Below are 17,684 nucleotides of genomic sequence, written 5' to 3'. Positions count from 1 at the left end.
TCCTATGGGATATAACCGAGAGTTGTTAAAAACCAGTAATTCCTTCTAACATAGACAGCTGTCTTTGATTTAAAAAAAAAATCCTTTTAAATTAACAAATTTAAAACAGCAAAGGAAGCCAGAACAGTGAAATATTTTGTTGTCACAGAGGAAGGAGAGGGTTGTTTGTTTAGCTGACTGGGGGGTTTATTTTCAGCCAGGTTGGGGGTTTCTTTTGAGATTTCTGGAGAAAACATTAATGACAAGTCATAATGACCTATGGTGTTTGTACAGCAAGCTTAATCTCTGAGAGCCCTTAGGTTTTACTATCACTACATCAAAGAGAAAGGATTTTGATACACATTTCTTCTCAGCCTCCTGTTCAAGGGATTTCCTTTGGTCTGCAGGTAAGAAAACCATACAGTGTCTTCAATATCAAAATTAAATGTCTAATTTCCCAAGTAAAAACAACTATCTATCTCTAAAGCACTAACTAGCTCTCCGCAGAGGCAAAGCTGTATATTACTTCAAAGAAAATGTGGCAGTTTTCAATCCTCATCTTCTGTACATGCAGTTAATGTTCTAACCATCACAGGCCTGAGAAGAGGAGATTCACACAACAGTGAGAAGAATCTGTGATACCTGTTTTCTCTTTTTCCAGAGTCAACTCACAATACAACTCAGCTTCAAATCTCTCTTCTTAAGTGACTTTTCTATCCATAACAAAATTTGCTATGCAAGCCCTATGCACTAAACAATAAAACAGAGCTTGTGTAAATAAAAACATTAAGTATAAAGAGATCCAAAGGACAGAACTGGATTCGAAATGCTGTATGATTTACCTGTACCATTTCCATAGTTTGTAAGTACACAGGATATAGTAGGTTCTCAAGACATAAGGTTTGCATCACTGCTCGAAATCAGAGACATGGCAATACAACTAGCTTCAAAGTTTAGCTGAAGGATTCTGATCTGCAGGAATATCTTTTGAAAACCAATCACTTCAAAGAAATGAATAATGCCAATGCAATTTTTTTTAATGACATCAGTCCTGTAATTAAAACATTTCGTCCTCCCTAAGGTTTTTCAAACCTTACATAGTATCTTATATGCTTACTTCCAAACGCAGACAATAAGAACCAGACCAAAACTTCTGTATGTGTATGTATACACCTTATGAACAGGTGTAAATTTTAATTTAACAGTACTTATGTTAAAGAAACTGTTCTCATTTAATTCCCACAGGCTTTACTAGACTCTTAGGAAGAGAATTATCTTTTAAAGACATCTTCATTAAAATGCATAAAAAGCACCTGACATCAGTCTTCTGATGCTTTCAAGTTGTGCTGTCAGCAGCAGCTCTTCATATTTCAAGATCTCAAACTGCACTTCATATAATTGAAGCTGTAGATCATAATAATCAGCTTCTAACTGGTCCAAATGGGCTATGGCTTCTGTACCACCTTTCAGGCTCTGGATCTAAATGGAAAGAGAAAAAAAATAAACATGCAACTCCAGGATAATGAGAACAAAACCACAGACTTTACAATTACAGCTAGATACAGTCTGGTACACTAAATATAACATGTTAAAATTTAACACATCAAGAGAAGAAGGTTTTGATCAGCCACACACTTTCAGACATCTTTAATGCTTGACATTTTTTCCACATGGTAATAAAAAAATTCATGGCATTGGATTACTCTTTGTCATTGTCGAAGTGACAAGTCATATAGTCAGTAGTGTGAATCATCCCTACTGCTCTTTTACTCTACTACTTGATTCTCTGAAGATACATAATGAAATTAGTATTCTGTTATCTTCAGTCCAAAAAGTCTAAAAGCTCTTCTGCTAATGGCATCTGAAAAACTATAGTTAAAACTGTCACTTAAGTTGAATTTGAAATTACATGCACTGATCCTCTTACAATGACAACTTAACTGAGGAGATTCTCTACAAATTAAAAAAAAAAAAAGCGAAGGGGATAAATCAGTGCTTTTTATCATATTTTATATATTTTATTGCATAGTTTACCTTCTTAACAAAGCAGAACATCTGTCAAGCCACAGGCCTTTATATTACTTTTCCCAGTTTTTCCTCCAAAATTCTTATAACCTCTATCTAACACTGCAGTTTGAAAGGAACAACTTGAGAAAATTTAAGAAAAGACCAAGTTCTATCTAATCAGAATGTATTGAATTTTACAATATCATTGTTTCTGGAGTTTTTCACAGGAGAAAAAATATCTAGATTAAAATATTTATATATATTTTAGTGCTTATTTGTCATATGTCTGACATAGAAAAGTGATACAAGAAACAACCAAAGAGAACTCAAATCATTCTCTTTCATTCAGCCAAACAAGATTTAACTGATCAATACAGTTGGCCATTCAGACCATATTCAAGAAATACTGATATGCAAGGGGATCTTATGTGCTGTCTCACTTTGGAGGGAATTGAAAGCCATGCAGCTCTACAACCTGTGTGCAGGAAAAGAGTTAGGGTCACATCCAAGTTCTTTACCTTCTGAAAAAATGAATCTCTGATAGTTTCTCCGAGATGAAGGATGAAAGTAATTCTAAATCATACTGAAGATGTGATCAATCTACCTTACCATTCTGATGAAAGGGGATCCAGTTCCTATATTACAGACATTCAATCACTAAAAAGGGATGTCTAACAAGGAGAAATAAAGGACCTAGCAAACTCTTTGCTAGTAGGTTTTTACATTATGGTGGTTTCTTCAAGGAGTAAAAATGTATCTGTAATTAATAGCCAGAAATGGGTTTCCTAGGTTTTATTTATCACATATGCTTAAATATAATTATACTAAAACAGAAAGATATCTGTACTGAATCAAACCAAAGATCCATCTTACTCAATATCTTGTTTCAGACAAAGGTTAACAGCAAATATCCAGGAAGACGAAATATAGTAGGCAGTGCAGTGATACTTCCCTAAAATGTGTCACCAGCCTCTAGCACAGCTTGCAGCTCAAGACTTCTTAAGCCACAGTGCTGCCTTTTATACTAGACTTACTGGATTTTACTTCATAAATTGTCCTATCCCTTTTTTACAGCATGCGAGCTTTTAGCACCTGCATCATTATCCTTTGACAGGGATTTCACAGCTTAATTAAACACTTAAGGAAACAGTTCTCTAAATTATGCTTCTTTCCATATGAGATTGAAGGCTTGTGAATTAATTCTTGTAATTTCTATTTTTAAAATTTCTTCTACTATATTGTATACTTACTGAATGCATCTTTTGTATATCAATTATTAGCCTGAAAGGATCAATAAGTCTTTAAGTGAATATCATAAATCTTACAATCAATAATGTATAATTTATGTTTCAGCCCAGTGTGACACCAAAATGTCTGGCTATGCCATTCTATTATTCTGCATCCATATTAAGTTACTAATTGTGACCAAAACAGTAAAAGTGACATGATATAATTTTTTTTTCAAATTAATGCAACGTCAATCTTCTACCACACCTAAGAACTTTTACTTTGTCAGTGAACTGTGAAATTCACATAAATTTATACTTTTTTTAAATTTAAAAAATAGGTTCCCAAATTTAAGTTCACAGATTTTGTATAAAGACTGCATAGAGATGTAAATAGGCTGTCTTCAGAAGTATCAGCTAATCATGTTATAGCAGCTCAAAATTTCATTCAGCCGCACCAGTGTCTGCCTGATAAAGGACCTGTCTGACAATCAGATCTTATCCCTGCAAGCATACATTACAGATGCTATAAGCTACCTGGTCTCTTTTAGGGATAAAACATCACTGTATTCCATTTTCAGGTGCAACAACAATTAATGGGAAATTAATATTGTTGTATGGTCTTCAGCCAGATATCCTAGGTACATAATGGCCCCTCATGAAAAAGAAAAATGAGGACCTTTAATTTCAACCATTTATGTTAAAACTTTATGTGAGATACTATATATGTGTGATAATTCAAACCAACATCATCACTTTTAGGAAAGTTTCAGCATTGTTTATTAAAAATTTAAGAGTGATTCAATTCCTAATGTTACAAATTGCTATCTAATGTGTACTAGTAATTTGTTGCATCCTTGGTAGGAAAGATATGCACGTAAAAAAGATCTGAGGATTTGAGGCTGATCAACACAGCAAAAGAAACACAAAGAACTTTAAAGTGAGAATGTAATTATAGGAAAGAAACATTTTGCAGTTGGACAAATAACTAGAACCATAAATAATTGATCTTTTTCTTTTTCTTTGAAAATAGGAACTAAACATCAGTGATGCACAAAATCCTACAAACAAAAAAAATATCTTCAAATGCTGGGGTTTGCCCTCTTTAATACTCTTTAAATTAGATTACCCAGTCATTCTCTGGGAAAAACAGTATAAAAATAAATTATATTCTAATAATGTTATTTAAAAAAAAAAAAACTTATGTAGGATTTTGATAACTATATCCAAAGTAGTTTATAATTTTTATGAGTAATTTTCAAATAATTTCTCATTGCATTATTAAAAGCCTAAATATGACTACAAGTTTTGTCTATAGAATGCACCCCATTATTTCACTTGAGGTCCTTAAAACCTTCTGCTTTTTATTTTCTTTAAACACAATAACCACTTAAAATAGTTTTTATTTCAAAGTATTTTTGAACTTTTGATTAAACTGGAGAATATTACATAAATATTTAACGTAAGGTTAAAGAAAAAAAAAAGTCATTTTTACTGCCGATTTCAGTTTGCCAATTTGAACACTGAAAGTGAAGAAAGCCAAAGGATTCCTAATCTGTTATTAAAAATAATAATTCAAATATGTTTAAATAAATCTTCAAAGATTTCACAATTTTAGTTTCTTTCTTAGCCTTTCCAAAAAGCTGTCACAGAAAGAAAAAGTTAAAAAAAGACAAAGCAAGTTACAAAGGTGAAACATACTTTTCTGAAAAATATATTGTTGCATCTTTACCAAAATCACTGTCCATTCCTTACAGAAGAAGATTAATTTTCCAGAAACAGCTATTCATGCCTTCTTGAATAGAATCCTTAATAAAATTCTTATTTTTGCCGATGCATCCAACTCAGGCAAAAGTAAAATGACAGTCGTGAAATCCAAGATATGCTTAAATACTCAAAGTCATTGGAAGCAAATATATCTTTGATTCATGTACAGAAAAGGAAAGTACTCTTAGAATTATGAAACTATGAAAAACATTGTTAAAAAAACCAAGCAGTACTTTGTTGGAATATGATTTTGTTTATGAAAATATCACAGAACATTTATCATGTAAATTAAAAATTGATTTTTAAGTGTATCTTTAGAACTGAACTATACATTTCTAAAAGGAAAAAACAGAAAACTAGTTACTGAATGCTATATATGCAAGAAGGGACTTGTTGGAATTTAAGTCTCCAGTCACTCACTTCCATTTGTCCAAACTATTTTACATAATTAGAGAATTACAAAGGATTCTCACTGTGATTTAATGTTTCCGCTTACTGTCATGAGGACAAGACTTGACAACCAATCCATGAAAGCACTCTGGTCTACCTCAAAAGGGAAGTTTTCATCATTCCCATCAAACAAAATTTAGAACAACAACAGATGGAACTTAAGAGGTACAAAACAGGAAATAAAAAAGCGCAATATATTATTTGTATAATTTCTTTTATTTTTTTTTAATACAGATAACCATAAGGCTGACATAAAAATAAAATAAAAAAATATTATAACCTTATTTTCTCTTCAATTCAGACTTCACAGATGTTGCTCAAATTCCAAGTATCTACATATGCAAAGTTACAACCCATATGCAGCTCCACCTACTGTACCTGAATTGCTTAAATCCCTTATCACACTATACTTGCAATTACCCTCCTTCCACATATGGAGATGCATTAGTGATATATTAGAATCTCTAGTTTTCCTATATAATATTAAAATTGTCATTTTATTAAAATTTAGAAGACACTATCACTATTTAAAAGACACCATCATTGACATGGACAGCTTCTGCAAGTAGTTTTTGACATGTGACTGGAGCAGTCTTCAAACGACCTATACACAAAAAAAGCAAATACATTTATTTGGTTTACTTTCTACAAGAGCTTGTCACAATGCCAAAGAAATTAAGCGAAGTATTAAAAAGAGGACTTTCAAAGTTCAACTACCAACTTCAACAGTTTTATATTATTTTATCCACTAAATAACATCCATGAAGATTCAAAAGAATCAAATAGCAGCAGACCAGCTCTTCTTCCCTAAAACCTACAGGTAATTCCAAGCAAATAACTTCACAATCAATATAATCTTTTAATGAGACTTTGGATATTACTTTCTAACAGGGTTTCTTTTACTTCACAAATACCTATTCCCTCCAAACAGAAGGACTGAGTCTCCCTGAAGTGTACGCACCCAGTACAGCTGGTTGGCAGACTGAACAGGTACACAGAGCAGAAGAGAGGCTGTAGCATGTCCAGCAGAGATATGACTTTAGTGGTTTTGGGAAATTTTGGTCCCAGATTTTCATAATGCTACAGATACTTGCTGATACAAGTGGAAAGTAGAGGAACAGGTGGTGCTAGGTCTCTGTAGGCCTGTCAAGAGTCAGGGACAACATGATATCCAATACAACCCCTTAAGTTTTAATCCAAAAGATACATTCACACCAAGACAATCAGTAATAAACACAAAGAACAATTCTGAGACTGATCCTTGATCTGCTACACTAACGAACGTCCTGCACGTTGATCCAACAGTGCTGTGGTGGGTTGACCCTGGCTGAGGGCCAGGTGCCCACCAGAGCCACTCTATCACTCCCCTCCTTCTCTAGACAGGGGAGAAAAAGTATAACAAAAAGCTTGTGGGTTGAGATAAGGACAGGGAGAGATCACTCACTAATTATCATCACGAGCAAAACAGACTGAACTTAGAGAGGGAATTCATCTTATTTATTACTAAGCAAAACAGAGTAGAGGAATGAGAAATAAAACCAAATCTTAAAAACACCTCCCCCACCCCTCCCATCTTCCCGGGCTCAACTTCACTCCCGGCTTCAACCTCCGCTCCCTCAGCGGCACAGGGGGACGGGGAGTGGGGGTTACGGTCAGTTCATCACACGTTGTTTCTGCCGCTTCTTCCTCCTCAGGGGGAGGACTCCTCTCATCGTTCCCCTGCTCCAGCGTGGGGTCCCTCTCACAGGAGACAGTCCTTCACAAACTGCTCCAGCGTGGGTCTCTTCCATGGGGTGCAGACCTTCAGGAGCAGACTGCTCCAGCGTGGGTCCCCCACGGGGTCACAAGTCCTGCCAGCAAACCTGCTCTGGCGTGGGCTCCTCTCTCCACGGATCCACAGGTCCTGCCAGGAGCTTGCTCCAGCGTGGGCTTCCCACGGGCCACAGCCTCCTTCAGGTGCCTCCACCTGCTCTGGTGTGGGGTCTTCCACAGGCTGCAGGTGGAATCTCTACACCCCCTCATCCTCCCTCCATGGGCTGCAGGGGGCCAGCCTGCTTCACCATGGTCTTCACCACAGTCTTCACCATGGGCTGCAGGGGGATCTCTGCTCTGGCACCTGGAGCACCTCCTCCCCCTCCTTCTGCACTGACCTTGGTGTCTGCAGAGTTTCTTACATCTTCTCTCTCTGGCTGCAAAAGCTCTCTCTAACTTTTTTTTCTTCTTAAATATGTTGTCACAGAGGTGCTGATTGCCTTGGCCTTGGCCAGCGGCGGGTCCGTCTTGGAGCCGGCTGGCATTGGCTCTGTCAGACACAGGGGAAGCTTCTAGCAGCTTCTCACAGAAGCCACCCCTGTAGCCCCCCCCCGCTACCAAAACCTTGCCATGCAAACCCAACACAGGGAGAAAAAGTAGACATCCAAGACAGCCTGCCCTTAACTCCAGCTTACATAGGCTTTATGAAGGTTGCAAAATTTTGTGCTTATCTCCAATTTCTCCAACTAAACTAAGACAGTATTTGGAAAACTCTGTATTGAAACCAAAATAAGAAGATAGTGTTCCTGCACAGGCAATTATTCATAGAAGTTTTTTTAAAGTATTATACATGGAGAAATCCATTTTATTACTGCTCAGGTGACAAAACTTGGAGAATTTGGTGGCTTTCTAGATATTTACAGTGTGAACACATTTTAGGAAACAAAAAAGTGCCTGATAAACATACTAAGTGAAAACTACAGAAACAAAGACATTTTTATTGTCTATTTAAAAAAAGAATTAAAAAATAAAAAAAAATATATAAATCAGCAAGGTGGCTTTAGATTTGGAGAGGAGGGAATTATTAAGTGGAAGAGAAATAAGTATATTATTTCCCATGTGTCTCCCTTTCCTACTGTCCTGGTTTCAGCTGAGATGATTGAGTTAATTTTTCTTTCCAGTTGCTGGTATAGTGCTGTGTTTTGGATTTAGTATGAGAATTATGTTGATAACACACTGATATTTTCAGTTGTTGCTAGGTAGTTGTTGTGTCTACACTAAGTCAAGGACTTTTCAGCTTCTGAAGCCCTGCCAGGTATGCAAGAAGCTGGGAAGGCATAGCTGTCAGGACAGCTGACCCAGACTGGCCAAAGAGATATTCCCTACCATAGAACGTCATGCTCCATATATAACTGGGGTAGTTAACCGGGAGGTGGAATCACTGCTTGGAAACAGACTGTATATATATATATACACACACAGTCACAAACAGACTGGGCATCAGGGTTGGTTTTTTTTTTCCATTCAGCATGTGGTGAGTAATTGCATTTGTGCATCACCTGTTTTATATATATACATATACATTATTATTCCTATTATTATTATTACTCTCTTCCTTTGTTATCCTATTAAAATGTCTTTATCTAAACCCATACTGGCTTATGTTATGATAAAATCATTGACAGTCAGACTAGTGTGGTATTTGTATTTAGCAGCAGCTGAATCTGTATTCAGTGGCGCTGGATCGACAGTGAAAATTTCATCTCTGTACTTCGGGAGCCATCTGTCAGAAGCTATTAATAATAATACTATTATATTAGTCATTACACTTTTTACTTTTTGTCCTCGGAGAGCCAATATGTGGGGGAGACACCTTCCTTCACCTTCCTCTTCTTCTCCATAGCTCAATACCTCTTGAGAATGTTGAATATCCTTGGCATGTTCAGACCAGTATGCTTCTATTGCTAGGTCTCCTGAATGTGGTTCAGGACTTGTTTAGGGTAAAACAACTATTTAAGAATACCACCTGGAGATAATCCCTGCGACAGGCACTGTGGCTACTCCAACCCCCACGACAGGCACTGCAGTTAGTCCAACCCCCACGACAAGCATTGTGGCTACTAAAATCCAAGCAATAAGCACTGCAGCTGAACCAGAGAAACAACCCATACCAGTATCAGTCGCCCCTATACATAAGAAGAAATGGACACGAAAGTCAGCTCGTTTAGTAAAGGATTATGAAGCAGGGCCAACACAAGAAGAGGAGGAAGAGACAGAACCAGAGATAACCACAGGATCCCAATCCCTGAGTGAGCTTCGAGATATGCAAAATGATTTCAGTCTTCGATTAGGCGAGCAACTTGCTACCTGGCTGCTCCAATGCTGGGTTAGTGGGGTCAGTAGCCTGGAATTAGAGGGTAGGGACGCCAAGCAGCTGGGATCCCTGTCCAGGGAAGGGGGCATTGACAAGGTGATTGGAAAAGGGACACAAGCCCTCAGCCTCTGGAGGTGACTCCTGTCAACTGGGAGTGAAAGGTATCCCTTCAGTGAAGATGTTGTATGTCATCCAGGCAAGTGGACCACCATGGAGAGAGGTATCTAGTACCTGAGGGAATTAGCCGTGTGGGACATGGTTTATTAAGACCTGGACAATGTGCTTTTACCCACAGATCCAGATGATGTCCAGTGCACATAACCCATGTGGTGGAAGATTGTACAGAATGCACCATCATCATAGGCCAACTCATTAGCAGTGATGTACTAGGAAGATGAAGAGGCACCAATGCTGAAGTGACTGGCCAACTCTGGAAATATGGAGAAATTTCTCTTTCTCCCTATAGACCTGTGTCTCAGCTGTGAGACTGTCTGAAAAATCCAAAAACTTGTTTGAGAAATAGTCCCAGGAGGTCTGACACCTCAAAGACAATATGTCCAATTCCTCGCTTGTACAGACCAATATCTCAGCTATTAGGTGTAAGTGTTCCCCTGCTCAAGACAGAGGATATAGAGGGTACGCACCACGAGGCACACTGTGCTTCTACCTACGTGACCACAGAGAGGACATGAGGAAGTAGGATGGAAAACCTGACTCAACCCTAGAGGCACGAGTATATGAGTTGAAAGGAAAAACAGTTTTAAATGGGGGTTCTTCCAGGAAAATTGCTGCTCCAGTCTCCAGTGGGCAGTTCCCTAGACAGAGTAGGAGGACTGATCTTACAAAAGTAGCTTCTGATTCCTATTTACAAAAAAGTGAGTAACATGGATGAGATTCGAACCCATGTGTGCCCCAAGAACCCATTTGTCGGAAATGAATATGATGACCAGGACTAGAGCGGCCCTGACTCCAGTCAGATGGAGGAAAGGGACAACTGTGTTTACTGGACAGTGTGGATTCAATGGCCTGGCATATCAGACCCCCAGGAGTATAAGGATCTAGTAGACACCGGTGCACAGTGTACTTTAATGCCATCAAACTATAAAGGGGCGGAACCCATCTGTATTTCTAGAGTGACAGGAGGATCCCAACAGTTAACTGTACTGGAGGCTGAAGTGAGTCTTACTGGGAATGACTGGGAAAAGCACCCCATTGTGACTGGCCCAGAGGCTCCGTGCATCCTGGGCATAGACTACCTCAGGAAAGGGTATTTCAAGGACCCAAAAGGGTACCGATGGGCTTTTGGAATAGCTGCCTTGGAGACGGAGAAAATTGAACCATTATCTACTTTGCCTGGTCTCTCGGAGGACCCTTCTGTTGTGGGGTTGCTGAGGGTCGAAGAACAGGTGCTGATCACTACCACAACCGTGCACCGGCGGCAATACCGCGCTAACAGGGACTCCCTGGTTCCCATCCATAAGCTGATTCGTCAATTGGAGAGCCAAAGAGTGATCAGAAGAACCTGCTCACTCTTTAACAGTCCCATATGGCCAGTGTGGAAGTCTAATGGAGAGGGGAAACTGACTATCGTGGCCTGAATGAAGTCACACAGCCAATGAGTGCTGCCATGCTGGACATTCTAGAACATCAATATGAACCGGAGTCAAAGGCAGTCAACTGGTATGCCACAATTGATATAGCTAATGCATTTTTCTCAATCCCTTTGGCAGCAGAGTGCAGGCCACAGTTTGCTTTCACTTGGAGGGGCATCCAGTACACCTGGCATAAATGGCCACAGGTTTGGAAACACATTTGTAATGCACTGATCCAGACCTCACTGGAAAAGGGTGAAGCTCCAGAACACCTACAATACATTGATGACATCATCGTATGGGGTAACACAGCAGAAGTTGTTCTTGAGAAAGGGAAGAAAATAATCCAAATCCTTCTGAAAGCTGGTTTCGCCATAAAACCAAGTAAGGTCAAGGGACCTGCACAGGAGATCCAGTTTTTAGGAATAAAATGGCAAGATGGACACCATCAGATCTCAATGAATGTGATCAACAAAATAGCAGCTATGTCTCCATCAACTAGTAAAAAGGAAACAAAATCTTTCTTAGGCATTGTGGGTATTATGAGGATGCAGATTTCAAATTACAGTCTGATCGTAAGCCCTCTCTACCACGTAACCCGGAAGAAGAATGATTTCAAATGAGGCCCTGAGCAACAACAAGCCATTGAACAAATTAAGCAGGAAATAGTTCACGCAGTAGCCCTTGGGCCAGTCCGGGCAGGACCAGATGTAAAGAATGTGCTCTACACAGCAGCCGGGGAGAACGGCCCTACCTGGATTCTCTGGCAGAAAGCACCAGGGGAGACTCAAGGTCGACCCCTGGGGTTCTGGAGTCGGGGATACAGAGGATCTGAGGCCTGCTACACTCCAACGGAAAAGGAGATATTGGCAGCCTACGAAGGGGTTTGATCTGCTTCAGAAAGTGTTGACAGTGCTGAACAAGAAAAGTGGCCGATGCTCTACCTCTATACTGAGTCATGGATGGTGACAAATGCCCTGTGGGGGTGGTTGCAGCAATGGAAGCAGAGTAACTAGCAGTGCAGAGGCAAACCCCAGAAAGAATTGAGTCAGAAAACAGGACTCATTTCTGAAACAACATCATAGACACCCGGGCCAAAGAGCATGGCATTGAGTGGGTGTATCACATCCTCTATCACACACCAGACTCTGGGAAAATTGAAAGGTACAATGGACTGCAAAAGACTGCACTGAGAGCAATAGGTGGTGGGACCCTCAAACATTGGGATACACATTTAGCAAAGGCCACCTGGTTAGTTAGCACTAGGGGATCTGCCAATCGAGCTGGCCCTGCCCAGTCAAAACTTTTATGTACTGTAGAAGGAGAGAAAGTTCCTGTAGTGCATATAAAGAATATGTTAGGGAAGACAGTCTGGATTATTCCTGCCTCGAGCAAAGGAAAACTCATCTGTGGGATTTCTTTTGCTCAAGGACCTGGGTGCACTTGGTGGATGATGAGAAAGGATGGGACAGTCCAATGTGTACCTCAAGTGGATTTGACTTTGGGTGAGAATAGCCAATGATTTAAATTGTATGATGTTGTTTGCTACATAACAATGCATGTCATCACTACTATGATTGCTAAATGCCTGTCCTGGGTTCGGCTAGGATAGAGTTGATTTTCACCAGAAGCTGGAACTGGACTCAGCCAGGACAGGTGACTCAAACTAGCCAAAGAGGGTATTCCATACCATGTGATGTCATGCTCAGCATAAAAGGGGGCTAGTCGGGGAGGGGCGGCACGGCTCCAGGACGTGTGACTCGGGGACGGTCCGGCTTCGGGACTGGTCTGAGTGTGTGATCTGAGTTGTACGGTTGTTGGGTGAGAAACTGCATTGTGTATCACCAGTTGTGTATATTCTGTTAAGTACTGTTGTTGTTATTTCCCTCTCCCTTTGCTGTCCCAGTAAACTGTCCTTATCCCAACCCACGAGGTTTTGCCTTTGTCTTCCCATTCTCCTCCCAATCCCACCGAGGGAGGGGGGGTGAGCGAGTGGCTGCGTGGTGCTCAGCTGCCAGCTGGGGCTAAACCATGATAAGACCTTAACAATAGTATTACAGTAGGAATCACCCAGCCTAATGGAGAATGAACTTTGATGAAATGAACAAGGTGCCGAGGTGATGAAATCAGAACTGGTTTCAGCAACAAGCACCCCAGAACTTCCTCAAGATTGACATCCTCAACCTGCAGACTGTGAGCATGGATGGCACCCGATACATCAGCTACGAGCTCTGGATGCAGCATGCAACAATTTAACACCACACGCCATCTCTCCTGCTCTGAGAGACTGTTATGACAGATGGAGCCCAAAGTCATGGGCTAATTCAACTCAAGGGACATAGACTAAGGGAATGATATCTGTGTGTACATATCAAAAAACAGGAAAAGTGATGGTGATTAATTGGAATGTATTGGGAACTATAGCACCTGTGTATGATGTAGATGCTATGGAATAAGGGGTGGATACTGTCCTGGTTTCAGCTGAGATAGAGTTAATTTTTCTTACTAGCCACCAGTATAATACTGTGTTTTGAATTTAGTATGAGAATAATGTTGACAACACACTGATATTTTTAGTTGTTGCTAGGTAGGTTAATGTCTACACTAAATCAAGTAGTTTTCAGATTCTCACGCCCTGCCAGGTGCAAAAGGAGCTGGGAGAGCATAGCCAGGACAGCTGACCCAGACTGGCCAAAGGGATATTCTCTACCATATGACATCATGCTCCATATGTAACTGGGGAAGCTAGCTGGGACATGGAATCACTGCTCAGAAATGGACTACATATATATGTGTGGAGGGGTGAGTGAGCGTGGTGCTTAGTTACCAGGTGGGGTTAAACCATGACACCTACTCAGTGGAGGCAAATTTATATAACCAAGCACAGCAGGAATGTCTTCAATTCTCAAGCTTAAAAGGAGAATCTGTATCACCTCTTTTTTTTTTTTTTTTTACTGTCATCTCATCTAAATACTTCAGCTAATGTAATTGCCAAATATTTTCTTTATAAGACTGCAACCCTTCTTCTCCAATATGGTATTCCCAGTCACTTTTGTCACATCCAACTCTGTGTACTTAGGGCTATTACATTTTCAAAGCCAAAGAAGAAAAATAAAAATAAATAAATAAAAGACTTTTCAGAACAGAAGTTGGTCCTGATATCTCCCCATCTACCATGTTTTGATCCAGAGCTGTCTATCCCTTGTAACACACTATCCCAAAGCATCATGCCCATGTACGCCCATCAGATGTTCCTCATTCCTCCTTCCCAAAAAGCCCCAACGTCTCAGTTCAGAGCCCTTCATCCTCTCACTATACTGCAACAAATCTCTCCTTTTTCTATCCAACCCCTAATGCTTTTGCACATCAAAAATAAACAATCATTCCTTTACCAGACTTAGATCTCATCCAACAAAAATTCACAGAAGGACTCCACTGGGAGAAAAAGAAGATGTGCTAGGGAATAGACAATGCATTGCTACCCTTAACAACTGAACATATTAAATATAATATTTCCAATTGGTACTGCTGGATTCTTTCATCAACTCTTAGCCGAGGATGGCAGCAGCCTAATAAACTCTGGTTTCCAGACAACTCTTGGCTTTCTAAATATAAAGAGCATTGAAATGAAGCAATTTTTTAAATTTTTGTGCTCTGGGTCTTGCATATGCTCTCTCTTCCTTGCAGATCAAGCTGTCTTCTACAGAAGCTCCTAAAATAGGCACATAGTCTAGCAGGCTTGGAAATCTACGAATCTACACAGTGCTAAAGTCAGTTCTCTGGATAACCTTTTCATAACAGAGCCACCAGTTTAATCAAATTTTGCTGAAAGATTTGAGAAGTGCTTTAAAAAACAAGCAACTGATTGAATAAAATGTAAATTAGTATTAGTATGACAGAAAGCTCTTAGCACAGGATATCCATATGATAGAAAATTTTAAAACAGGTTTTGTAGCATTTTTGCTTTTGAGGAGGTGTCATAAAATCCAATAAATGTGGGGTTTTTCTGCTAAGACATTTAAACACAGTTTAATGCATGCACTCTTTCCTCAGGAAAGCTGTAGCTAGCATAACTCACTCTGGAAGACTGCCTTAATAATTAGGGTAAGCAGAGACAAAGAGAGTGCAGTACAATAGGCTAGTCATATGTATATTTACTAATGTTCAGATACCTTCCATCTGGAATGTCAAAACTACTCCAAAAAGGTGATCATGCCTCCAAGAGCTAAAGTGTGGAGATTACATAGCAGCAGATTTCTGTTCCTATCCCTTCTCTTCATTTTATTAATCTCAGGGGATAGCTGTAAACATTAACAGGAAAAACTGTCTTCCTGGTTGACTAACCAGGAAAAGGTGAACAGAAAACATAAATAAGTGGCACAAAACCCACCACACCTACACTGCAACTCTATTTGCCTAATATGGTAGAATGTGGTAAAAGTTAAAATACAAACTATTAGTATTAGAAGCTGAAAAATAATGACTTTCAAGTCTGCTGGGTTTTTGTTTTGTTTTTTTCTCCCCTGAAGTACATCAACATTCTTCAAGGTTTGTTTTTTTTCACATGTTTTATTTTTCTATTTATTGGTATGAAAAATTACCTCCTCCTTCAGTGCATGTTTCTTCTGCTCCAAACAGATTTCTTTAGCACGCATCAACTGCAAAGTCTCCTTAGAAACTGCATACTGAAGCTTTTCCATACGTTCCACTGCTGCTGCCCATGCTGCCTTACCAAATTTTTTCTGGTCTGCTCGCATTCGATCATACACAGCTAGAGAAGGAAAGAAAAAGCAGATAGCTTACCAGTCTACTCTTCAGATCACTAGTGAGTCTACTGTAGAGACTATGCACATATTTGTATCCAAAAACATACAAAGCTCTCTTAGCAGAGAGTAGTCATTCTATGGAATATTAACCTTCATATCCAAGATGTAAGTATTCTTAGGATTTGTGTAAATATGCAATTAGCTATTTGCTGATCATTTTATCATTATAATTCCAATTTTTGTTACCCACAGAGGAACCATTCTGAATACATAGTACTTGAACACTTGAACCACACATTCACAACTCTTGACTTAATAAAAATATCTGGTTAAAATTACCATGGGGCCTTAAACTACATCTCAAATTTTCCCTGCTTCTGAAAGCCCCAATCATCAGCTACTAAAGTCTCCAGTTTCCCTTGATAACTTTTACAATGCAGTCATAAGTTTAACACAAATCTGCAGAATGAAATAAGAATTAGAATTTAAAACAAAAATTTCAGCTTGACCTCAAGTGCGATTCTATGAGAATACTGAATTAAATTGAAATAACAACATCTATTTTCTCAAAATGCAGGTTGCTTTGCAAAATTAATTCAAATTAACTAAAGTACAATCTGCCCTTAATATGCAGAGATGAATGAGAATCTTTTCAGTAAGAGTTCAGAGTAGCAGTAGTCCCATGCTTGATTCAAACTTTCTCTTCTTGAGCCCCAGACATCATCTAGGCTGACACACATGAGATTTTTCACAATTTTTAATATACAGAACAATCACATGATACTGTACACTTAGCTTTGCAAAGCAAAAGCCATGAGAGTCACAGAACTAAAGGGGTAGCATTCAGTCCCTAGGTGCTAGAAGATATTACATGCTGTTATTAGGTACTAAAAAATACCTTTTTGTTCTCATGTGGTTTTCCTCTGTCATCTGTTAATATTTTGGAAAGACAACCCTGTGATCAGTAGGAGGCAAAAAAAACCCAAAACATAACAAAAAAAGCAAGCAATCTGTACACCAAAGGTCTATGGTTGTCAGCAGTCTCCAGGCATTTCATTTCCCACTGTTTTTCCCGACAATCCTGACTGCTGTACATAAACACAGCATGTAAAGAAAACAAAACAAAAACTAACTGTAAATATACATTCTCTATCAACTAATGTGGTATTTTACTTGCCTTTGTCATACTAGTAAAGGAACCAAATTGATTAAATACATTTAGGATTTACTCTAATTAAATTCATTCCAACATGCTTGAACTGGTTTAGTCACTTTTTCAAAATAAGGTGGAGTTTCATGTTATCCTTAATTTGGGTCATCGCTTAAAGAAATCATTTTGCAGTGACTGCTTCTCTTGAGGCAGATCTAGCAGTCATGCAGGGAGATGATGGGAAACCTACCCATCAAAAAAGATTTTCTCCCAGGGGTACAGCTCATTTATCTGGTTGCACAATCATTATCACCAAGGCAAAGAAACAAACAGGAACCCGCACTCAGGCAGGGAAGAAAGTGGGACAAACTCTGTCAGTGGTAGTCCACAGTAAAACTAAATGAAGTGACATGAAACCACATCCTCAGGTTTGTTTGCCCTAATAAACTGATTATTTAGGTTAAAATGGTACAAGGATGAGAGCACAGATGAATATGCAAGTGATACGACCTGGTTTAACTGCACCAACTCTTTAGTAAAACCGCTGCATTCTTCAAGTATAGAAATGCCAAGGTTATATCCATGAAGATTTCTGAACAACAGAGCAGCTTTCAGGGAGTA

General features: G+C 39.2%; 1 protein-coding gene across 2 annotated transcripts in view; it reads right to left on the bottom strand.

The window, feature by feature from the left end:
• LOC104642371 (junction-mediating and -regulatory protein) overlaps positions 1-17,684 on the bottom strand; it is a 134,035-nt gene that overhangs the window by 31,753 nt on the left and 84,598 nt on the right. For both annotated transcript variants that reach the window (XM_075738885.1, XM_075738884.1), the window contains exons 4-5: positions 15,749-15,918; positions 1,293-1,458 (exon numbers count right to left, since the gene is read on the bottom strand). In XM_075738885.1, the coding sequence (XP_075595000.1) occupies positions 1,293-1,458; positions 15,749-15,918 (336 nt within the window). The remainder of the gene's footprint in view (positions 1-1,292; positions 1,459-15,748; positions 15,919-17,684) is intronic.

Source organism: Balearica regulorum, chromosome W, assembly GCF_011004875.1.
Source record: "Balearica regulorum gibbericeps isolate bBalReg1 chromosome W, bBalReg1.pri, whole genome shotgun sequence".
In the NCBI taxonomy this organism is placed as follows: domain Eukaryota; kingdom Metazoa; phylum Chordata; class Aves; order Gruiformes; family Gruidae; genus Balearica; species Balearica regulorum.
The sequence above is the reverse complement of the archived record's forward strand: the minus strand, read 5'-3'. Positions and strand labels throughout refer to the sequence as shown.